The sequence below is a fragment of the Mytilus galloprovincialis genome, chromosome 13, assembly GCF_965363235.1.
Source record: "Mytilus galloprovincialis chromosome 13, xbMytGall1.hap1.1, whole genome shotgun sequence".
Lineage (NCBI taxonomy): Eukaryota > Metazoa > Mollusca > Bivalvia > Mytilida > Mytilidae > Mytilus > Mytilus galloprovincialis.
Window position 1 is genome coordinate 11,075,775 of NC_134850.1, and position 26,117 is coordinate 11,101,891.

Genomic DNA, 26,117 nt, shown 5'->3' on the forward strand with positions numbered 1-26,117 from the left:
ATGTGAGCAAAAAATGAGATAATTTTACCTACCTGACCTTTTTGTTTCGCACAGTGGCAAAATACATGCAAGCATATTGTTTGTCCTTACGAGTTCTTAATATTATGTCCTTCATTCATAAGAAGAAAAAATGTTGACAAGGTGAATATACACTGCTTGGGTGTACTACAAACACAAGACAACAGATCTAGCAAAATCCCCACACTAAGCTGACCTATCTTTGCCATTTGTTTTTCTAAAATGCCACAGTATAACTTGACATATAAAAAAAAATATTAGTTAAACTCTTTCAATTATCTTGGCCACAACATAATGCACTCAAAGCAGTCTAGTCATCATGAAACCAACAACAGTAAAATAATATTTTAGCACATTTCAAAGCAATCACTGAATATACAAGGGTCCGACAACTAAATGGTTTAATTGGTTTCCTTATAGTTCTCTGCATGCCACATATTCAAGGAGAAACACAAATAATTGTTTTAACAATTTATTGTACTGAAATACAAATTATACAGTAAACAACATTAACAAACAAGTATTTTCTACATCCACACATTATATATCATAGTCAGAATATCCCAGGTGTCCACACTCAAAATGGCAGACACCTATTAATATATCCCAGGTGTCCACAGTCAATATGGCAGACACCTAATAATATATCCCAGGTGTCCACAGTCAATATGGCAGACACCTATTAATATATCCCAGGTGTCCACAGTCAATATGGCAGACACCTAATAATATATCCCAGGTGTCCACAGTCAATATGGCAGACACCTAATAATATATCCCATAATGCTACAGTCAATATGACAGACATCAAACAAAGTAATAATCTACAATCACATTAAATATATATCACAGTTTGCATTTGGCTAAATAATACAGAAAGACAAGTTAAATAGTTTGTTATAACACCTAGTGAAATAACCCATTTGTACACATTCAAAGTAGCAACAAATGGAAACAATGTTCAGATTAATTTATATATAGAATAAAAATAATAAGCTATCTATTACATATAGATGAAAATAAAGAATAATAAAAATATGGCTCATAACAATAATTGAGCAAAGCAAAGCGAATCATATGCTGTTAAAAATAAGTCATGAATATATAATTATCTCAACTACCTTGTTTTAAGCTAGAAGTTGTGTGCAAATTTCGACTGTCTCTTACGCATCAAGTTGAGGGTGTGATTTCATTTCTCTATTATGAATTAATAAATGGAATAAATATTCAACAGTAGATCAATTTTTTATTATAATAGGTAATCTTAACATTCCTATTTTTTACCTAATTATAAACCTATAACTAGTTTCTTTCTACTTTCTACACTATTGCTTATGTGTTAAACATTATATTCTATCTAAAAAAAACATAGACTAGAAATTTTAAAAGCTAAAAGAATTTTGAGGTGAATCAAACTACATTCTAAATACATATATATTGTGCTTATTTCTGTAAAAGGCATATTTTTTGTGAATTCCTTAGAATATTATTTTAACATAAAATGTGACTTTTGTATATAAAATAGCTTCATTAGGTGATTTTCTTATTTCAAAACTTCATGAATCTATTCATATAATATATTATATATTATTTATAAATTTTTTTTTATGTATTTTCTGTTCATAAACATGTAATTAAATTTAAAAAAACCAAACATGTATTCTGCATGAATGTATCAGGTGTCTTTAGGACAAATGGATCCCAAATCACAGAATTACATTATCATGTATCAGGATTTGTGAAATCTGGGTTGAAATCTGTATTTCGCACACATTTAAAAATCTTCCAATTATAATGAGCATGTCTATTAAGTGTTATGTCAATGTGACCATAACTTCATAATAAATAGTTATCAAAGGTACCAGGATATAATTTAGTATGTCAGACAAATGTCCACTGACAAAATTATTTATGCTAGACTTTATCTACATTAAAATTTATTAGTTTACTGGCATAAAGAAGGAAGCTCTGACTGGAAAAAATAATGCTTATTAACTATGGTAGGCTTTGGATTAGAAATGGCCACCACAATAAATACAATTGTACATTAATGAACAAAAAATAGTGGTGGTACATTGAAGGGATACAGTTAAAAAATGATACTTTTATAAACATCTTAATAAACCTGTGAAACATCTCTAATGCTACAGAAACTATTCCACACTACTTGCTAATGTCAATACCACATCTCCGTATCAAATTGAGCTGCATTTTTAATTTTAAGATAAAATGAGAAGCAAATGCAGACCTAATTGAGGTAACATTATTCATATGCTGAAAAAGCACCCAATGACATTTCATGGTTCAAAATATTGGTATTATGATTTTTCAACTTTTTTTATATTTTGAAACACCTACGATTTATTCAAATCTATAACTTGACCACGTTTCCCTAACTTTCTGAATACTTTCAAGAAGTTGCATCTAAATACACTTCTTCACATACCCTCCCCCCCCCCCCCAAAAAAAAAAACTTTAAAAAAATCTAATTTTCAATGTAAGTACTTTAAAATACTACTTAAATTAATGCTATGAGATGCAACCCAATGAAGATAATACTTTTAGGCTGGGATAAAGTTTTAAATTGGAACTTAACAAATACCAGTGTAAAAATTTAATTTTTTAAATATATTAATGAATCCACAGTATTTTCAAGACTTTTTTTCATTTCTGCTTCATACAAAATAAAGTACCACATAGTTTATTCCACTTCTTCTTTCTTCAATATATCACTCGCAAAAAAGTTACATTTTACTAAAATGAAATGCAATAATTGGAATAAAAATTGACATGTAATATGCAAAAACATTTTCATTGAATGGAAATATTCAACACTATCTAAATAAATAAACTGAACTTTAATGGAACTTTGGATTGATAATTGTACAACAAAAGCATTAATATCGTTGACCTAAGAATGTTGATTCAAATTTGTCAAGTCTTCTAGAATTTTCTGATTTCTTTATGTCAATTTTTACTTCACAAAAGCAGACTATTCTGGACATTTATCAATTCTACATTTGACTTTAAAAAAGACTGCATAAAGTACAAATTAGTCTTGCAAATGTTCAATCATTACAAGGTCTTAAAAGTTGTTAATTGGCATTTTTAAGTCTTAGATTTTCTGACCAGTTGCAAATAATATATAAATTTTTGTAAGAAATCTTTTTTTACTTTTATTGCATTTACAAAAAAGATCCTGTGCGATTGTATGCCGACCCCAGGCTTCTTGACTGAGATGGGTTTTTCTCAGTTCAGTGGAGTGAGAATGGACTACATTGTAGGTAATAAGCTGTTAGAATGGACTAAGTAATAAAAAACTTAAATTATTGATATTGCCTAAGGGAAAATAACTATAAAATATAATCTATGATCTTTCAAACAAAAGGAAGTTTCTTTACTACATGTCATCTCATGGCTATCACCCTGCAATGTGATTGAGGCAGAGAAAGCCCTCTTGTTTTCAAAAACATAGATAATTTATTTTAACCAATGCCTGACTGACCTAAGAAATAACTTCTGAGATTACAAATTGTCATATAAATATCAGAACTACAAGACATTAAAATCGTATCAACTGCCTCTGTCAAAAAAGTCCTTATGTTTCCGATGTGGTATGACTTCTACGTGTGTCTCACCTGACTGTTTACTTTGTCTATGAGGTACAACCTCTATTTGGGAATCGTTGGACTGTTTACTTTGTCCCACAGATGTAAATTTCAAGCTCGGAGCATCATAATTTGTTGTAGTTTTATAAACGTTCGACAATCTTACATTCTGATTTCCTGAGCTCGATGTAGATTTAACTACAGAATTTGTATGTGAAATTGAAGGCAGATTTGAGGTGTTGTTTAGTTTAGTTAGAGTGGTATAGGCTGCCATTGTTTCTGCTCGGTCTCGCTCGTGTTGGACACTGGTGTGACCGGAGACAACACTAGACATTGAGAAGGTTGTTATTGGCACAGAACGAGGTGCATTGGAGGAGTTAGCGGTAGAGGACACCCCAGAAGACAATGGTACGGCAGATGCCACTTTTGCTGGACTTGATAGTCCCATGGTCACAGTGCTTGATTTAACGTTGTCAACTTTAGCTAGTAATGATGGAAATTCTGACCTTGGCGGCGCTATGTTTGATTTTTCAGAGGATGTATCTGCTGATTTTGTAGCGGTTTCATTTGAGCTTGCAATACTTGCATTCACAGCACTTTTATCATTCAAAGGAGACAAAACACTGACGTTACGTTTATCCGACTTAACATTAGCTGCAGATCCAACAGTAGATGTATTGGTCCCAGTCGTAGTAGATGCAGTACTTGTAGTACCTACTTGAGCTAATATTGATTTAATTTGATCCAGATTTGGTGCTGTACTTACAGGTTGAATAACAGGTTTGGGTGCTTGAAGTGTCAAAACACCATCACTATTTAAAGTCCACACACTCTTTGGCTCTTTACTCCCATCTGAGTCATTGACTTGATTCCCATTTTTAGCACCAATCGCCTCAGCAGACGACACATGAGTCATTTTTAATGGCACTGTTTCAGGCTCAGCCAGAGGCTGTTCAGAGGTCATCCCCTTCGAAGAATTTTCTACAGATTTTGATACAGCATTGCTTGAAGAGTCCTCCAATTTTTTACCACTTGTTGATGCTAAAGGCGTGCTACTAACAGACAATCTATGTCCAGACCGACTGGTCTCGTTAGCATGACGATTAGTTTTAGATGTGGCAGTGGTAGCACTTGAAGCAGTAACCTTTAACCTTTCATTTGTCACTGGGGACACGCTTCTTGTTGCCCTAGGGGGGATTGTGTTTGCTCTTGTTCCACAATACAAAACAGAAAAATTCTTCAATGTGTTAAGTGGCAGTAACGGTTGGTTTTTCTTTGTTTTCTCAAAACATTCTATTGCAAGATCTGAAAAAATAAAATAGCTACAAATAAATAACCAAAATAATTTGTTTAAGCAAATTTAAATCTCATCAGGCATTTCTATAAGATACAATATCTTGTTCTTTTATCTTTTTACAGGTGTTAGATATTTTAATAAATTGTTTCCCTGAGCACAGCTGGATACATCTGCAGAGGTCATACCCTGAGCAGTTTGGGCAAAAAATGGACACAATATTCACACTTGACAAAGGTCGGACTTTGGATTGTAATTAAATATTTGACACATAATAGATTTCTGACAAGGAATAACTGTAGTCAAAGAATTAAGAATTGGTTATATGATTTGAATTTATATTCAATTTTTTGCTTTTTTGCAAAACACTATGCCGTTGCATATTGAGCCATAACCCGCCTAAGTCAATCCTAAACATCCCTTTGTCGTATAGAAACTTATGGTATAATTTCAGAGAGTTTCATACACTTAAACACAAGTTATTGAATAGAAACTACAAAAATGCTTACATGTATTTGGGCCCTTTTTTTGGCCCCTAATTCCAGTTTGGACCATAACCCCCAAAATCAATCCCAACCTTCTTTTATTGGTTATAAACCTTGTGTTAAAAAAATATCGATTTCTTTTTAGTTATACTGAAGTTATTATCCTGAAACCATCTGTCTTTGGAGGACGCTGACAACATGACGACAACGTGATAACAATATATAAAAACCAAACAGATTACTATAAATCTTTTGCACATCTTAAATGTGTAGCCTGTTTCTAAGTATTTTGATTCCGAAAAACACATTATATTTTTAGTACACCACAAAATTAAGTCATTCACTTACTTCTCACTATTTTGTTTTGGTCAAGAAATAACTAAAACAAGCAACCATTTTTGGTGTTAATAAAACTATCATTTACCATACTTTAGATAAAAGACATATCAGTCCATTTATTTTTTTTCATATTTTTTTTTATCTAAAAGTCATTCCCCTCCTTTTTTCTTATTTTGACACACTGTACTTACACAGAGACTCCTCTACTACTCCTGGTACAACCTCCTTCTGGGCACCACATGTAACAGTATGGTCCCCCCTTTTTTCTTATTTTAACACACTGTACTTACACAGAGATTCCTCAACTACTCCGGGTACAACCTCCTTCTGGGCACCACATGTTACAGCTAAGGATGGATTCACATTTATTTCAATCAACCAGACCTACAATAAATTAATTTACAATTTTATTCAATTTCAATTTTCAATGTTGGTATTTAAGCTCAAAAAGCATTTTAAACAAGAGAAGCATGACAAAAGATAGCTTCAGGTTGAAAGAACATTCATTAATTTCGAAATAAGTATTGTAAAGTTGACCTGTAAAAGTATAGAGAGCCATTGAAGCCAAACAGTGGTTTGAGTAGGCCCTTCATTTGATGGTCACAGCATGGTAAGGGTAAATAGAGGTTCCCGACGTCTAAATAGTATACAGGTTATGAAATGCAAGATGATAAAAGCCTTTACTCTTCTTGTTTTTTTGATAAATGAAATTTAAGAGAGGTTTTGATTGCTCACATTCTTTATTAAATATCTCTGTTCTAAAGTCAGGAGCCTAAAATTCAGTAGTTGTTTTTGTTTGCCGACTGCCATATTTTTTTTCTGTTTATAGTTTTAGCCATTCTTTTTCTTAATTGAATTGTTTCATATTCAATTATGCCAGCTTACAATATGGTATGGCTTTTGTTCAATACTGAAAGCTGCATAGTGAGTGACCTATAGCTAATTACATATTTTCTTTTTACATGTATCCCTTGTTTGGTCAATTATTGTACACCAAAATAGTTTTTAGTCTAGCTCTTTCTAACCCACTTCACAGCTATAGATATGTTTCAAAAATCTTCTAAATTTTATGATGTAAATATATAAGGGAAAGGTCCAATTGTTGCATATTCACAACAATTTTTCCCTAATAGTACGGGAAAGTCACACAAAATAAATCCCATGTAAAAATTTAATAATTTAGTGTGTTTATACTTTCTTGTATGTACTTTCTCATACCCCATATATCTGTGTCCACCATAAAACACAGGCAAAACAGATCAAAATATCCTATTTCTGGAATTCTAACTATAGTAACTTAAATGGTATTTGTTTCATTGGCAACTTTTAAAATTTTATGCTTGATCAAAGCCTTTAATTTTCTAGTTAAATTTGTTTCACTGTGCTATATTGGAATATTACCGGTACTATTGCTTTTTTTTTGCAAAACCTTTTGGAATTTATGGTTCTGATAAACTCATCATAGATACCAGGATTAAAATTTTATATATACGTCTTTCGTCTACAAAAGACTCATCAGTGACGCTTGAATCAAAAAATGTCAAAAAGGCCAAATAAAGTATGAAGTTGAAGAGCATTGAGGACCGAAAATTTCTAAAAGTTTTGCCAAATACAGCTTATTGCATTTTAAGGATGTACTTGGGTCAGTTTTAGAATTTTGTCAGATACACAGAGTCCTTAGTTTTTTTTCCTACAATACAGGGTAAACTATATTGCCCCATAACACACATTTTTGTTTTCATATAAGACACCAATTAATTGATCATAAAAAAGGTGAGTTGCTAATATTCAAGCAGATTCTAGTTTTCTTTTCTTTCAATTTGAGACCCGAATATTACCATTGCAAATATAAGGTAAAAGTCTGAGTCAGCATTTTCCCACCATTTATAAAAATAAAAAAATTTCCATAACCTATCAATTTTTTTAGCTTTTTTTGTTCCTTTACTAATGCTATTCTTATTTATTGTATTTATTTTCAATTCTGATTCTAGATTCTAGATTTTTTTAATTTCACCTAAGAGCATCTTTTACTTCATACTTTATTTGGACTTTTTTTTTAAACATTTTTAAAATTAAACTTTACTGATAAAAAGAAAAAAGATAACTTTTGTATCTATGATGAATTTACATATAGTTTCTCTTTCATACCTTGAGGTCTGCATCCACCATAAAATCCAGGCCAAACAGATCAAAGTATCCAATTCTCTGGTTTAATTTATGTTTCACACTGTTAAAACAATGAATCATTATCTTCTGCATTTGTTTCTGAAAAAAATATTTGAAATAAATTATAAAAAGGTTGAATGACTCTGGAGGTGGCCCTATATAGGACAGATCTACAACAAGAATGTGTCCACAGTACACGGATGCCCCACTCGCACTATCATTTTCTATGTTTAGTGGACCGTGAAATTGGAATAAATTCTCTAATTTGGCATTAAAATTAGAATGATCTTATCAAAGGGAACATGTATACTAAGTTTCAAGTTGATTGGACTTCTACTTTATCAAAAACTACCTTGACCAAAAACTTTAACCTGAAATTTGCACTATCATTTTCTATGTTCAGTGAACCGTAAAATTGGGGTCAAAACTATAATTTGGCATTTAAATTAGAAATATCATATCATAGGGCACATGTATACTAAGTTTCAAGTTGATTGGACTTCAACTTCATCAAAAACTACCTTGACCAAAAACTTTAACCTGAAATTTGCATTATCATTTTCTATGTTCAGTGAACCGTAAAATTGGGGTCAAAACTATAATTTGGCATTTAAATTAGAAAGATCATATCATAGGGCACATGTATACTAAGTTTCAAGTTGATTGGACTTCAACTTCATCAAAAACTACCTTGACCAAAAACTTTAACCTGAAGCGGGACAGACGGACAAACAAACGGACGAACCCACAGACGGACGCACAGACCAGAAAACATAATGCCCCTCTACTATCGTAGGTGGGGCATAAAAAGACAAGACAAAATGGCTTCTTTGTGAGAGGTTTAGATAGCTATCAAACCAGGTTTAATAAACCATTTTTCTACATAAGGAAATGTCTATACCAGGTCAGGAACCATTAGTTTGATGTATTTCAGCTTTTATATTTGCCACTTGTTAAGGAACTTTCTGATTTGAGTTTTCCTTGAAGTTTGTATTTTTTGTTATTTTTTGTACATGCATGTTGAGGACTAAATAACATATTAATAAATATGCAAAGTCAAGATTTTGAATGAGCACGCCCACAAAGTAACAGTTGACATTAGGACAATCCTATTTGTTCTTATTCTGGGCCAATCAGTCTGTAAACTACATTTCTTCTTCCGCATGTTTCCATTCACAATCTCTAATGTATTTAAACAAGAAAATGTGTCCATATGACACTCTGAAACACTCTCATGTTTATTGACAAGCAAGGATTATAAAAGATATTACGGTAATGGCACAACAAGCCTTTTCATTCTTTTTGTTCAGCTTGTTTGTCTTTTAGTTCTTAATTTTGCTCTTTGTAACTTCATCCTCTTTATTGTAAATAATCATAAAAAGATGATTAACCAACCGTTAGGATATTTTTAACCCAGTCTTGTTCCACACCAGATTTTGCAGCTATTTTCTCGTTGAAATAATCATTGAACTTTTCCATTGACCAGACTGTATCTTCTTTGATATCCTTAAAGTTTGGATCCTTCTTCTGAACAAACTGTAAAAAAAATAGAATAAACTGTATGTAATCTTCCTTTGAAAGGTGAGGGATCTGGGATGAGTACTGTAGGAGTTGATTACCGAATATGTTACTAGTTAAGTGATAATGGATGTCATATTAAACTCAAAATTAAACACATGAAACTAAAATTAAAAATCAAACAAGACTAACAAAGGCCAGAGGCTCATGACCTAATTGGGACAGTCGCAAAAATGCTGCAGCTTTAAACTTGTTTATGAGATCTCAACCCTCCCCGTATACTTTTACCTCTATAGCGAATGTAGATAAAACTAAATATTATAACAGAGATAGTTACCTGATTTGTGAGATGAATGCTCAGGTTTGAGTCATCATTATCGTATTTGGCACAACAAAGTCGTACATATCCTTTGTGGTACAAGACTAAGAATGGTACTGTGGATGCAACCAACATATAGGCTCTGACATCAAACTTCCTAGCAGCTAGTAACAATGGGTTCATAATGTACCTGGAAGAGAGGAGAATTGATTATTGGTGGCTGAATGTCCAGTGACAAATATGTCAGGTTTGATCAGTGGATAAAACAGTAACCCCAAATTTCTACCGAATTTTAAAAGACTTGTTACTGGTTTGTACTAACATAAGCAACACGACAGGTGCCACATATGGAGCAGGATCTGCTTACCCTTCCATAGCACCTGAGATCACCCCTAGTTTTTAGTTTTATACACTGTGCTTTGAGTGATGTTCGTTGTTCTTCTTGTTTTTAGCCAGGTTTATTTTCTACTTGAGCTTGAATGTCCCTTTCGTATCTTTCACCTCTTTTTTTACAACAAGAATGTCATGAATGTAAGTCCATAGGACAACATGATTGCAGCATCCCTTTCCTGTACAGTGAACCATGAAAGATATATTTTCAAAAGCCTAAAATTACACATTTTGAAATAATTCACATCATAATAAACCAGTTTCAAGTTGATGAGACCACAACTTCAAGGTAATAACTTAAATCAGTTTTGAACTATGTACTAAGATACCATCAAAGAAGTTGATCAAAAACATTAGTCAAACTTTTGTATTTAATTTTTTTAGTTATGATTTATTCATTCTTGAGAATTTTTTTTACTATATTCTTTAATTCTTGTTTAATAGATATAGGAAGATGTGGTACGAGTGCCTATGAGGCACGCATTCGTAGGATTATTTGGACTAACAATCTATAAAAGTTAACTATTAAAGGTCAAAGTACAGCCTTCAACACCGAGCCTTGGCTCACACCAAACAGCAAGATATAAAGTCCCCCAAAAATTACTAGTGTAAAACCATTCAAAACGGGAAAATCTGTTTGATAACTGAAACCACCCAAATTACAACTTGGTCTGCCTTTTGTGGCTATAAACACTGTGTGTAAGTTTTAAAACATTTGGTTGAGGCAAACTAAAGTTGGATAATGGAAACCAATTTCCAAGGCATACATACAGATGTACAGATGGACAAGGGTAAATCTAAATGCCGGCCTCGATATGACAAGGACATGAAAATATCAAGATTTCATGGGAGTTATCACATGATACCTGCAAACTGTCACCATTTGCGGGGGGATATCTTCCCCCATGGAGGCTCCCAAATGGAAATTTTGAAAAAGCAATTTTGTTCACAATTTTAAACAAAATGACTGATTTTACAATAGCTTAAGGCTTGTGAAAGTATGAAGATGCCAAAAAACATCATTACAATACATTTGAAGGCCCCCTTCAAGGTTTTGTAGGACTATGAGAGTCATCGTGCACGTAAAACCCCCATGGGTGGTTATAGGCAGGTATAGGAGTATAACATTAATGAGTTATGTACCTTTGAACAATCCTACTCATGAGAGGTTTAGTAGAGCGTGACAATTGTTCCTTTTTCTGCTCCCTTTCTTCTAATGTTTTATTGATTTCATCACGAGATCGGATAATGAAGATTCCCTTCCCTTGGTTCAAACCTGTAGGCTTACAGATCCACATTTCTCCATCTGAAAAAATTATAAATAATAATACTGAAAATTTAGAAATTATTGTGTGCATTTATTATTGCAATTTTGTCAATTAAGACTAAAATGCGATTTATTTTTTTGTGATATTGAAAAAAAATCCTTACAAGTCATATAAAAAATCTCAAAATGCGAGTTTAAATTATTGCAATATTTACCCTGTCGCATTTTTCGCAATAACAAAAATATCGCAATAATTTCTGAATTGACATTAGTTATTAATTTTTGCTGTAATTACAAACTTTTGGATGCTAGATTGCATATTTCCTCAAGCTTTTATGTCTGAAAGTCACAAAAACATGGTATTTTGACAATCCACAATATCTTAAATTTAAAGCCTAACACTGTACTTTAATGAAGCGATTTTCAACCAAGAAGTAAGACTTTTGAAATATTCTATTTACTGTAAGAACCAAATTAATACAATGACCAATAAAATTGTAATTTTATGATAAAGTTTAAAATGCAAGGCCATATTTGGCCTAAAATTCATTTCCTTTTACAAAAGACAAAAAAATTATAATATAACTGGGTCTAATTTAAGGGTTTTTTGTGTACTCAGGCAAGCCAGACAAGTGGACTGAAAAATCTACTGGTCCAGCTCCACATCAACTGGTCCTGCAAAAATAATATTGATTTGACAAACACTAATATAAATGATAGATGTTAACTTTAATTCCCTGGGTGCTTTTCTCCCTTTAATTCCCATAGATTTTTTGTTCTGTTCTGATTGTTCATGAGCATAACTTAAAATCTGAAGATCCCATTACAAAAATACATTTCTTATCTAGGTCTCACTGCAATTTTTTCACATGTAATATGGATCCACTCAAGGTCATTAGATTCTGGATCCACTCAAGGTCATTAAATGTCCTCAATACACTACCAATTAACCATAAATTTGTATTTTTACCTTGATAAACTTCCAGAAATATATCTTTGTTATTTTTTTCATCAAGTCTGTAAGTCTCTGGGAAGAAATCATTAAATTTCAATCTGGGTGGTCTCCCCTTAGTTGACAAGGTAACACGTTCATATTCCTGTAAACTGTTCAGTAGACCTAGCTTGTTGGTCAACAGCTGACCATTAGGGATATGGTTGACTAACTGGTCACCTGAAAATAAAAATATGAAAAATATCTCCATGATGTAGTCTTGTTTTTTTTTTTGTAAGGTGAAATAAAAATGTTTATATAATACATTTTCATTACAAATATTATTTTGAAGCGATGATACGGAAAATAATGATAAAATAGGTTATACAAGATTTAAGAAAACATTAGAAATGATTATCCTGTATACTGTACACTGTAAACAAACATTTTTTTTGTGAATACTTTTATTAGAATCTACTTAGTAATTATTCTTTTTCAATATTTTAAAATTTGTTAATGTTATATTATATATAATGGAAGCTTTGTTTTGTGAAATTTTCAACTGAAAAAAGTTGCATAAATAAATCGCTTGCTAAAATCTTATTTTATGTGAATATATATATACTAACAAAATTATAAAATAAATTTATAAACAACACTAAATGTTAGAAAACACATGAAAATATAACCCTGAAATATGCTAGCAAGGGCAAAACAAAACTAGAGGCTCTAAAGAGCCTGTGTCGCTCACCTTGGTCTATGTAAATATTCAACAGAGGAAGCAGATGGATTCATGACAAAATTGTGTTTTGGTGATGGTGATGTGTTTGTACATCTTACTTTACTAAACAGTCTTGCTGCTTACAATTATCTCTATCTATAATGAACTTGGCCCAGTAGTTTCAGTGGAAAATGTTAAAAAAAATTTAGCCAAATTTCAGGGCAGATAGATCTTGACCTGAAAAACAATTTTACCCCTTGTCAGACTTGCTCTAAATGCTTTGGTTTTTGAGTTATAAGCCAAAAACTGCATTTTACCCCCTATGTTCTATTCTTAGCCCTGGCGGCCATCTTTATTTGATGGCCGGGTCACCGGACACATTTTTTAAACTAAATACCCAAAAGATGATTTTGGCCAAGTTTGGTTAAATTTGGCCAAGAAGTTTCAGAGGAGAAGATTTTTGTAAAAGATAACTTAGATTTACGAAAAATGGTTAAAAATTGACTATAAAGGGCAATAACTCCTAAAGGGGTCAACTGACCATTTCGGTCACGCTGACTTATTTGTAAATCTTACTTTGCTGAACATTATTGCTGTTTACAGTTTATCTCTATCTATAATAATATTCAAGATAATAACCAAAAACAGCAAAATTTCCTTAAAATTACCAATTCAGGGGCAGCAACCCAACATTGTCAGATTCATCTGAAAATTTCAGAAAATTTCAGGGCAGACAGATCTTGTCCTGATAAACAATTTTACCCCTCTCAGATTTGCTCTAAATGCTTTGGTTTTTGAGTTATAAGCCAAAAACTACATTTTACCCCTATGTTCTATTTTTAGCCATGGTGACCATCTAGTTGGTTGGCAGGGTCACCGGACACATTTTTTAAACTACATACCCCAATGATGATTGTGGCCAAGTTAGGTTTAATTTGGTCCAGTAGTTTCAGAGAAGATTTTAGTAAAAGTTAACGACGACGGACGACGGACGCAAAGTGATGGGAAAAGATTCAGGCCAGGTGAGCTAAAGAGGACACAAGTGTTTGCATTACTAAGTTGACTTGCAGTCATCACAATTATAAGTCACAAGTTTCCCGGTACTATTGACTTCTCAATATATAAATAAGGACTTATTATGCAGCGAAACTGTTGTTGAATAATATCTTTATAACTTAAGGAGTGATATCTACTGCATAATACTTTTTATAGGGATTTTAAGACCTTTTATAATGGTTGTAAAACTTTATACAATCGACAGCAGCAATAAAATAAAGGTTGGCAAGAATGAAGTGGATTATGATGTCTATATGTTTATATATATACTGTTTGTTTTTCATTAAAATTTATGCAAAATGCTTCTCAATTTCCTCATTTTGGACTTAATTTTAATTCAAACTCCTATAGTCTAATCTTTCCACTAAATTGGCTTCATACTTAAGTTACTGTTAACTATAAATAAGCAATTTTTGTTCATTTTTTTTCATGTTATTGAATAGACACTGCAAGGGAGAATACTTGATTTTTTCTTTTGAAAATTTGGTTAACGAAACTGTATCCCTGTTTGCATGAGGAGATACTTCATTGGTTAACACTTTCAGTATGTATGTTAATCAAAACATTTACTTGTACTGAATTTGAAATTATTCACATGAAGTGTTAGCATGCATAAATAATTACAACAAACAGCAAAACTGCATTTAAATCCTTTTAACAGAAATATTGGTGTCAATACTAAATTCAAACATTAAACAGTATTAAATTTGAATTTTGAAGTTTTTACCTGAATAATTAATTATAACAAACAGAAAATGCATTTGTAACTAACTATTCATACAGAAAAGTGGCTGAATGGTAAATACAAACATTAACAGGCATTGAATCAGAAATTTGTAGATGATATGTGCTTTATAACATGAATAAATAATTAAAACAATTTTCAATTCTAAATTTTACAGAACAGTGGTTGAATTGTAAATAGATAAATATCCATTGATCAATGTTTCGACACAATTTTAATATTTAAACAGTTATACAAAAGTATCGTATTTTGTTACTAACAGAATCAATAAAATTTATCGTGTTAACTCGAAACGTAAACTTCCTACTAAAATATGTCCAGAAAAGAGACGTTCCGAACTTCAACAAAACTTAGGAATATTAATGTGTATAATAAATCTCCAAAGGTCAACCAACTTGGAAAGAGTTCAAACATATGAACTCCAAACTAAATATAATCAATTTTAAAAGTGAAATAAATATTGATCAAGCCTGAATTTAGGTTTAAATTTGTCAAAGGTCTTGTAAAAATAAATTCCGTTGATGAAAACGTCCACTGTTATTTGATATTTGTATCACATTGTGACAATATTTCTGATTACTACTTTAATCATCTAACTGTCTGACAATTGGCTATTGTAAATATTTAATTAGTCGAAACGATGACTTGAATACATTCCAACAAATATGAGGGTCTGAATGAGGAAAGAGGGGGGCCTTCATTTCTGTATCTTTTATATTTTTTACTATTATTCTCTAATTCCATCTCATTACTCTCTGAGGGGGGGGGGGGGGGGGCTTCATTTCTGTATCTTTTATATTTTTGACCATTATTCTCTTTTCTTTGTATTTCATCTCATTACGGTCTATTCCTCATTTTTTGGGATCATTTTTCTCTTTTCTTTATATTTGTTTACTTTTATTCTCTTTTCTGTAAACCCCCATCCACCATTCTCTAGTCTTTATTTTTTAGCCCATTATTCTCTAAATCTTTATATTTTTCTCTAATATATAAACCCCATCCACAACCTCAAATACGATATATATTGTGTGACTCTTATATTATTTATTGACATAAGTTGTATCTGTTAATTTGTATAATACCATTACTATAATATATTACACCTGATGGTCCTTGTTTGACAAAATATGATTTCATCAACAACAAAATTTGTGTATGAATTTACCCAATATTCATTTGGAGATATTTTTTTAGCATAACAAGTTTTACATTTATTCAAACTGAGGCTCTATAATTCCATAAAAAAATTCAAGTAGCAAAATTAATAGTCTGCTTTGATAAGTCTGTGTTAACCAGCTGCTTTAATTTCACATGTTCTGTTGACAGATTAAGAATTATTTCCCTTTCAAATCTTTATATGCACACTCATCATTTTTTCTTTTCTTTTATGAAAACATCTAAAACAACCTTTACATCTATGATGAGTTTATTCAAAGATATCAGGCTTATAATTTTGAACTCATACATGTGTTTCGTCTACATAGACTTATCAGTGAAACTGAAAAAATAAAATAAATGGAGAATATTTGCCTAGGACGCAGATGATGCATGCATATAAGGATATAAAGAAAAATAACTATGTCACCCAATTTTAAACTAGATCTGTGTTTTATAATGTAAGAAGCATTGTTCAGAAAGTTTCATTAAATTTGGTGAAGGTAAACTAAAGTTACAGAATGGACACTTATTTTGGGACATACAGATAGATAAGGGTAAAACTGTGGCACGGGATAAAATTTGTTAGGCCAAATATAGTACAAAGTTAAAGGCGCTAGTTAATTTCAGATAAAAAATTGAAATTTATGAATATATAAACATAAAGCAATCTTCAAAATATGTACACTTTGTATATACAAATTAGTATATGAATTAGTTTATTGAGATCTCTAGATTTTGGTCTGCATTAAATACTTGAAAATATTAGTACCGTTACATAATTAATGTTAGGCATATCATTCTATTTTGGTAAAAAGTATTTTATATATCATTACCCATTTTTAAATTCTATGTTTATTCAAATAAACAAAAGATTTTGTTCATGGAACTCTTTCCTTTCTCAGCAGTTAAAAAAACTACAACTAATCTGACTCTCCGCTATTTGTAATTAGATACTAAAGTTTAGAAATCAGAGTCACAATTGGTCTAAGGGAAAAAAAGTTAAAAATAATAATAAGAGAAGTCTTGGAAGTATATATAACCAGAGAAGTCTAATTGGTAGAGGAGTGGAAAAAAATCTACAATTATTGACATTAAACAACAAATTTCATCAAGAGAAACAATGAACAACAGTTCTATCAGACAACTATAGTTTACTACTTTAAAGGGAGATAATCTAAATATTTCTACTTTAATGGGAGATAATCATAACATTTCTATCTATTCAAATTGCACACTACTATAATTTTACAGACTTTTCTTTTAAGGATATGCCAGTTACGTATTATAATTCTGAACACATAGACAGGTTCCTTGTCAAATTATTAATTTCCAGTAATGTAGATTTTATATACCCATTTATTTGTGGAATATTAATTTTCTTGCAATTGCTGGGTATATAAAAAGTGCTAGGTACACATTTTCAATAGGTTTATAGGTTGCATTTCTATACACTTAATAAAGACGATGCAATTTTTTTTACAGCTTAAACTGTATCACTTTTACTATGAAGTTTCTTAAAAAATAATATTCTAGAATTTTGAAAGCTCATATGAACTACATTTTTTTTCAATGGTCAAAAGATAGTGCTGTCAATGATGAAGATGGAAGTTTTTAATGCTGTAAACATTTCCAAGTATTGTCTCTATGAGATAAAACATAAAATAATATCTGGGAACCAGTATGTAAACAAAACAAAACTATCTATGAATATTACATATCTCCCCAAAAGAGGTGTGGTTTGTCAAATAGCTGTAGTTACATAGTGAAAACTGTATGCAAACTTTGACAAAACCATGAAATAAAATATTCACCAAAAATACCATTTTTCCTCAATCTGCTAAAATTGGTACCCTCGAAAATGTATGAATCCTCAGAACCTTTCAAGGACTACTATGTACTCTTACTTAGCAAAAACATGAAGAGCAAATACGGGTGACTAAATTATTACACCAAACATGTAATACAACACACAATTTAACTAATGAATACTATTTACTCTGCAAATATATAATGTAATAGATATATTATAGTTTTGGCAATTTATTTTTTCAAGTTTGTAAAACTGCCAAAAGTCGAACTTTTCACAAGCAAGAGGTGTGACCGCTGATAATGTTTTGCACATAATTCAATTTTAACACTGAGCTATAAATATCAAAAAGATAATACAATATTTGTTTACAGACAGGTTTTTAACTAACAAATCTTTTCATAGGAACTTTAAAATGAAAAGTTGAATTATTAAATCTACTGTTGATTTTACATGCTCAGATATTAAAACTTTTGAAAATGCAAAATATTTATCTAAATCTTTTATTTCTTGCTTAGTTATAAAAGTTTATAGCTTAATAAATTTACCATAATATGATAAAAATTATGATCAAGGAAAACTAAGATTCCTTATTCATTAAATCACTGTTAATCACATATATATAACCGTATTTTTCAGAATTATTTTTTACAATTTTTTGTCAACTTAAGATTTTCTTTGAATATATGGATAAACCTGCAAAGTAAAAAAAAGACCATACAATGAAAGGTCATTCGAAAATCAAAAGTCCAATAAATAAATGGAAAATGAGTCTGTCGAACCCACATGATACCCCAACTTCCATATAAAGTTATAAAGGGGCAAAACTCAAGAACAAGAAAATGAATGCCATCTAAATTTGAACTTGATCTATGTTTTGTGGTAATTATCATTGTGCATAAGTTTCATGACATTTGGTTGAGGCAAACTAAATTTGGAGAACAGATACCAATTTTGGGACGTAGGGACATCTGACAAGGGTAACACTAAATGCCCCCTACAGTGACAGGGGGGACATAAAAACAGACAACCTATGTACAAGAATAAAAACCAGGTGCTCCGCAGGGCGCAGCTTTATACGACCGCAGAGGTCGAACCCTGAACAGTTGGGGCAAGTATGGACAAAACATTCAAGCGTGATACAGCTCTGAATTTGGATTGTGATCAAATTTTTGACATTACATGGGTTTTTTTTACACAAAACAAATGTCAAGATTTTACAAATCAATTAAAGATTTCTTCTTCAAACTTTTTAAATCTAAAATTAAATAGTTGACACAGCATAGGTTTCTGACACAGAATGAATGTGGTCTAATGAACTTAAAAGTTTTTTTTTGCCTTTGAGCAATTCACTATGCTGTTGAATATTAATCCTCTCAAAAAAATGTTTGAAGAAATTTTCTTTTTATTTATGAAATCTGAAATGAGAAAAATTTAACCCCCCCCCCTTTTTTTTCACATCCCCGTTTCCTTTCTCCAAAACTGATATCAATTCAAATTTCTAATGGAGTTTGCAACAATAACTACTCTTTTAAATACATCATAAAATATTAAAATGTAAAATAAAGTGCTTGTTATCACTGAATGGTAAAGATTGGTTGGTAGTAAAAGTGAATATACATTGTTTATTGTATAAAACAATAAAAAAAACTTCATCAGCAACATTTTATATTGGCAAATTTCCAATGAAGTTATTTACATAAAGTTATTGGCAAATAAAAATAGAAAATGACATCATAGTCATGTCTGGCAAATTTCCAACATATATTATCAACTACTATTCTATACAAAGAAAGATAACTCCAATTGAAAATTAAGTACATTTTTAGATTCAGCATATCAAAGAACCTAACTGATTCATTTTTTGTCAAAATCAAACTAAGTTTAATTTTGGACCCTTTGGACCTTAATGTAGACCAATTTGAAAACGGGACCAAAAGTTAAGAATCTACATACACAGTCATGACAGTTAGATTCGGCATATCAAACAACCCCAATTATTCAATTTTGATGAAATCAAACAAAGTTTAATTTTGGACCCTTTGGGCCCCTTATTCTGTTGGGACCAAAACTCCCAAAATCAATACCAACCTTCCTTTTATGGTCATAAACCTTGTGTTTAAATTTCATAGATTTCTATTTACTTATACTAACGTTATGGTGCGAAAACCAAGAAAAATGCTTATTTGGGTCCCTTTTTGGCCCCTAATTCCTAAACTGTTGGGACCTAAACTCCCAAAATCAATACCAACCTTCCTTTTGTAGTCATTAACATTGTGTTTAAATTTCATTGATTTTTATTTACTTAAACTAAAGTTATTGTGCGAAAACCAAGAATAATGCTTATTTGGGCCCTTTTTTGGCCCCTAATTCCTAAACTGTTGAAACCTAAACTCCCAAAATCAATCCCAACCGTTCTTTTGTGGTCATAAACCTTGTGTCAAAATTTCATAGATTTCTATTAACTTAAACTAAAGTTATAGTGCGAAAACCAAGAAAATGCTTATTTGGGCCCTTTTTGGCCCCTAATTCCTAAAATGTTGGGACCAAAACTCCCAAAATCAATACCAACCTTCCTTTTGTGGTCATAAACCTTGTGTTAAAATTTCATAGATTTCCATTCACTTTTACTAAAGTTAGAGTGCGAAAACTAAAAGTATTCGGACGCCGGACGACGACGACGACGACGACGACGACGCCGACGCCAACGTGATAGCAATATACGACGAAAAATTTTTCAAATTTTGCGGTCGTATAAAAATGACTGGCAGACAAATAACATTAACAAATCATTACAAGCTATTCACCATACTGGTAACTCTAGTCTCAAATATATGACCTATAAAAATTTCACTGTATCCTTCCAAATGTTTGAGAATAAAATCTTTTTTTACACCTGATGCAAGTTTTGTCTGCAAAAGACTAATCAGTGACACTGGAATCAAAAACGTTAAAAAAGCAAGTAAAGTTCTCTGATGAAAAGCACAGAGGACTCAAAATTTTGAAGATTTTGAAAATACAGCTTTGGCAAACTAGACCTAGGCTAGAAAATTATTAGAATTTTAAGAATTTCAAAGTTTTGTGAACAGTCAATTAATCACAATGACCATATCAACAATATATACGGTTGTATAAAAAAACAAAAAAGGTAAAAGACCTATGTTAAGACGGACTTTTCACTCTTTACAATTGATTTTTCAATGTATCATGATGTGTAAGCACACTAAACCATTGTATCATGATGTGTAAACACACTAAACCTCTTAATAAAACATTACAATGTCCTAATCCACACATTTTTCATCCCTCTTTTAATCCATAAAGATTATTAGATCAAAATAATTTAACACTACTAAATCCCCCCTAATCCATCTTTTCTCTATAATTCAAAATCAAGATTGGTTCCAAATTTCAGTATGAAATTTCTACACTCTAGTCATACAGTATTCTATTAATCTAAATTAACCCTATGTCTACTTATAATTATGTACCAAGTTTTATAATACCATGGAAATTTGTTAATCAAAATTAAGGCCAATGAGTGTGGTTAAACTTGTGTAATTTGGTTAGAATGGACAAGAAACTATCATCAGAAATTTTCATCAACGATCAGTGTGTAAATTTCTTGCAGCTGTGTCTGTCTGTCTGTATGTCTGTCTGTCGCTTCTAAAATGTTATTAATTACTAATTTTTCAACATTTTTTTTTCTCACAAACAGGCCTTGAAAATTTTACCAAAATGCATGCTCTCAAATTCTCGCATATGAACTTGAAATTTTTGTAAATGGCGGTGAAATAAAAACTTTGATATTTCTATCGATCTGGATTACCCCAAAATAAATGAAAAAGTATTAGATTCCCAAAGCCATTATACAACAATTTTCAAGTTTACACACATTTTGGAAGCAACTTTAAAAACAATAGAGGCTTAAGCAATTTTGTAACATGTTTTATATCAAAGATTTCTTTCCGCAAAAATGATTTGCAGGGGCGGATCCAGCTATTTTATAAGGGGGGGGGGGGGGGGGGGGGGGGAATGGTGCCAACCCCGGACAAAGGTGGGGTTCCATCTATATGTCCCAATTCAAATGCATTGATCGTCCAAAAAAAGTGGGGGTTCCAACCCCCAGAACCTTCCTGGATCTGTCACTGTTTTGTGTCAAAAAGTAATTTAAGGCGAAAAAGTTATATACAACATTTTGGAAGCCCAGCGACAAGTCAAGTATCTTTTAGAAAAATAAATTCACTCTTATTGTATACCTATATTCAGAGAAAATACATTTAAGGATTTAAACAGTTGAAGCATATAATCTTTTATGTAGATAATGCCCCCCCCCCCCCCAAAAAAAAAATCAAGAAAGTCTGTTGTTATATAAAGTAGAAAATGAACTTTCAATGGAGGTTTAAACTGTATTCTATGCATGCTCATGGCTAGAGCAAGATGATAAAAACCAAAAAAAAAACATAATCAACATTTCATGCAAACTTCTAGGCTACGCTATCACTACAAACAAAATACCATATTAAGGTGCCATTAGCAAACCAGACAGGTGAAATTTACATTAAGCAAAGAATGCAACAAGTAAGATACTGATGTAAACTAGGCTAGTGACAGGGGTTAACTATACATTGATGGTGGGTGAAAATTTTAAAGCTAGCGAGAGTCATTTACAAACCAACCGACTGCCACAAGGAAAGAGCTTCATTTACCTTCTTTAAACCCACCATAGTTTATGCGGGTTTTACACTCTACCCATTTTAGACGGTATTTCTCATCATATTTATCTGTTGTCCTTTTCCATCCTAAAGCCACCAAAGGTCCTTCCACCCTGTAAGCAAAGTAAACATATATTTTTTTTATATAATACAGTGAAACCTGTTTAAACCGAACTTAAGATTTTGTTTGGTTTTGGCCTATGAACGGTTTTATCAGGTTCACAATGCATACAATTTGATAGACAGGGCTAAAAAATATGTTTGGTTAATACAGTTTTAGGTGTATGCAGGATTTGGTTTTAGCAAGGTTTCACTGTATTTTTTCTTCAGACTACATGAGTAAAAGTTTAACCTTTTGTTGGTGTGGTTCATAAGTGTTTCTCATTTCATGTTTTTTATATAGATTAGAATGCTGGTTTTCCTGTTTTTGGGCCCTTTATAGCTTGCTGTTCAGTTTGAGCTGAGGATCTGTGTTGAAGGCTGTATTTTTGACCTATAATGGTTTACTTTAAATTTGACCTATAATGATTTACTATAAATTTCAACCAGCGGTATACTACTGTTGCCTATATTTACTCTTACACATTACGACTTGGATGGAGAATTGTTTAATTGACACTCATACCACGTACAGCTTCTGATTTATAATTACAGTCATAAAATGTTCTCTCACTAAATAATTCAAAATTTGGTGACTATTTTGAATGCATTTATCCCATCAAAAGAGAGATAAAGTAAACAACAGAAACAGATAAGTCTGCCTCATATCTTGACTTTCATCTTGAAATTGACAATGAGGGTCGATTGAAAACAAAACTTTACGACAGAAGAGATTATTTCAGCTTCCCAATTGTGAACTTTTCATTTCTATGTAGCACATTTCATAAGCACCTGCATACAGGGTATATATCTCCCAGTTGATACAATATTTCCAGGCTTTTATTTCCTATCATGATTTCCTTGATAGAGGGTTGCTGCGCAGATGGAAGCTATTAAACCAAGAGTTCCAAATGGTGGACTTTAATCTTCCCTTCTAAAATATTACGGACGCCATCACGAGTTGGTTCCTTATGTCGTAACTACAATTCTTCCCTTTTCATAAATGTGACCTACTGAATTAGACTATTTACTGGGTTTGCAATAACATGAGCAACATGACAGGTGCCAAATGTGGAACAGGTTCTGCTTACCCTTTTGGTGGGGTTCGTGTTGCTTTATTAATATAGTCTTTAGTTTTTTTATGTTGTGTCTTCTGTTCTATTATTTGTCTGTTTGTCTTTTTTCTTTTTTAGCCATGGTGTTGTCAGTGTGTTTTCGATCTATGAGTTTGAATTTCCTCTGGTATCTTTTACCCCTTTTTAAACATACTCGGACACAATATTCATCAAATCAAAATGTGGAATTTGGTGATTCAAGCACAAGTTTTGTGCGACGAGGAACAAGTTAATTAAGTCAAGTTTTATGACTTAGAGCCCTAATTTTTATTCCATTTATTTATTTCTTTTTGTTTAATGTCCAGTTGAATATAAATATTGTTATATTATAAATACAGTCAAACCTGTATCAAGCAGTCACTCTCTTTGACCCCCAAAATGAGGTGACCTTTTATTTAAAATGAAGTTCTGAAAAAAATTATTATAATTCCGACATTGCCTGGGGCCAGGATCAAGGACATTGTTTCAAGTGTTTTCAATCGTTAGAGTTATAATTCTAGAGTGAATGAAATAAAATATGGCAAATTCCAGTTCTGTAAATTTGAGTAAATCATTTAAATATTTTTAAAAAAAATCTTAGATTCTGAGAGTTCTAAAGTCCCCCCCCCCCCCCCCCAAGTTGCACATATTTTATCTGTTCTGTAAAGTTAGGATCAATTACTAACAAGACCAGAAGGACACCGGGTATTTCTGTGTCCCCTGCAAGGTGTTCTGTGCGGGGGGGGGGACAATTATAATGATAACTTAGAAGAAATACGTCAATTATAAGATTTTGTTTTCAATGGAAATGGAAAGGAGTGGAACATGAGGAATTCCTAAATTGACCTCCTATATGGCAAACTCCTTTTCAAACTGGTTTTGATGTTCTTTTTGACTTCCATACTGAACACATATTTTTTATCATGATTAATCAGGCAATCAAAAATCTTAAAATAACCATAATGTAAAAGTTAATCATGGAAGATTTCATGCAAAAACAATCTGACCACTGACCTTCTTAGCCAGGTGACCGCTAATTTGAGTTTAATTATATTAACATTTGGGAATATCTGAAAGTGACCAATAGAGGCAGGTGACCCCTGAAACAAGGTGACCATTTAGGCCTGTTTTACTGTAGTTTGACTTACAAGGACACTCCATTTCCCCCACCAATGTAAAATGTTGGCTGCATGTTGGATGGTAAACTGCATTGTGGGAGTTTAGTTTGTCGTGTGCCAGGTGATTTTTTTCCACGTTTTATGTGTGCCTTTTCTTCTGCTTCTTTCACATTGCTCTCTGTTGCTGGCTCATTGGTCTCTGGAAATGTAAAAATATAAAATTGAATTTTTCATGTGACAGTATACATGTAGAGGGATCTGTGAGTGTACCCCTGTCCCTCTTTTCAAAATCCCCTCAGCTCCACTGGTTACTTTTAAGCAACCATGTATTACGACACAGAGATGTACAGAACAATTTTAATGCAACATTTTTCGAGGTCCCTTAGAATGAGACGTCAGGTAGCCCTCCAAAGTCATAGGCCAGATTTGACCTTGTTGGAGACACCAGTAATGTAGTCTTTTACATTTATCTATTTGTATATATAGTATAATCTTTAGTAGTATATGTAAAAATGTCATGATGTTTCATAAAGCAGTCTGCGCCAAACACTTTTTCATCTACTAGTCTGGAAACTAAATATCAAAACTTGTCCCTATATATGACTATATATATATATTTTTTTTGAATTTTCACTAGTTTGAATCAATATTTGCTAGTATATCTGACATTTAAGAATACAGAAGAAACCTATGATCATGTTGAAGATAACAAATTCAGTTAGGGATTTAATTATTGAGAAAATGAAGATATCAGATCGATGGAGATCAGAAAGGAATATGTTTCTATTTTAAGTTATATATATACCAGCCCTTTGTTTAAAGTTGAACAGAAACATTTTATAGTTTAAACTGTATATATATGAGTGAGCATTTAAATTCAGCACATTTTTATCTATTTAATGCTGAGTTCACAGGTAATTCGAAATTCGATTCGCATTAACTAATTCGAATTAGTTTAATTCGCATTCGAAATGTTTTACGTCCTAATGTCAATTCTAATTCGAATTACAATGCGCGTTAAATTCTCTTTACCGTCCAAACGACGTTAACTTTTAATTCATATTCACAAAAGCGTATTTCTAATGCGAATTCGATAATTCGAATTAGCCGATTTCGAATCAATTCGAATTAAAAAAGAAGAGTGTGTGAACGCAATAGGCGAATTCGATTCACATTTGTTTCGAATTCAATTCGAATTAAATGTCCATGTGAACGAGGCATCAAATGACCCTTAATTATCCACCAGTCAGAATACTGCCGGACTCAAGC

At 31.9% G+C, this 26,117-nt stretch overlaps 1 protein-coding gene across 5 annotated transcripts in view; it reads right to left on the reverse strand.

The window, feature by feature from the left end:
* Nucleotides 1-479: 479 nt before the first annotated feature.
* Nucleotides 480-26,117, reverse strand: part of LOC143056711 (uncharacterized) — a 145,291-nt gene continuing 119,653 nt past the window's right edge. For 3 of the 5 annotated variants that reach the window (XM_076229857.1, XM_076229853.1, XM_076229858.1), the window contains 9 exons: nt 24,879-25,047; nt 22,532-22,650; nt 12,375-12,575; nt 11,281-11,443; nt 9,766-9,937; nt 9,306-9,446; nt 7,893-8,009; nt 6,035-6,128; nt 480-4,931 (listed from right to left, as the gene is read on the reverse strand). In XM_076229857.1, coding sequence (XP_076085972.1) covers nt 3,592-4,931; nt 6,035-6,128; nt 7,893-8,009; nt 9,306-9,446; nt 9,766-9,937; nt 11,281-11,443; nt 12,375-12,575; nt 22,532-22,650; nt 24,879-25,047 — 2,516 coding nt within the window. In that variant the 3' untranslated portion in view covers nt 480-3,591. Of the gene's footprint in view, nt 4,932-5,935; nt 5,967-6,034; nt 6,129-7,892; nt 8,010-9,305; nt 9,447-9,765; nt 9,938-11,280; nt 11,444-12,374; nt 12,576-22,531; nt 22,651-24,878; nt 25,048-26,117 lie in introns of all 5 variants that reach the window. The other 2 variants (XM_076229854.1, XM_076229856.1) reach the window with 2 other exon arrangements.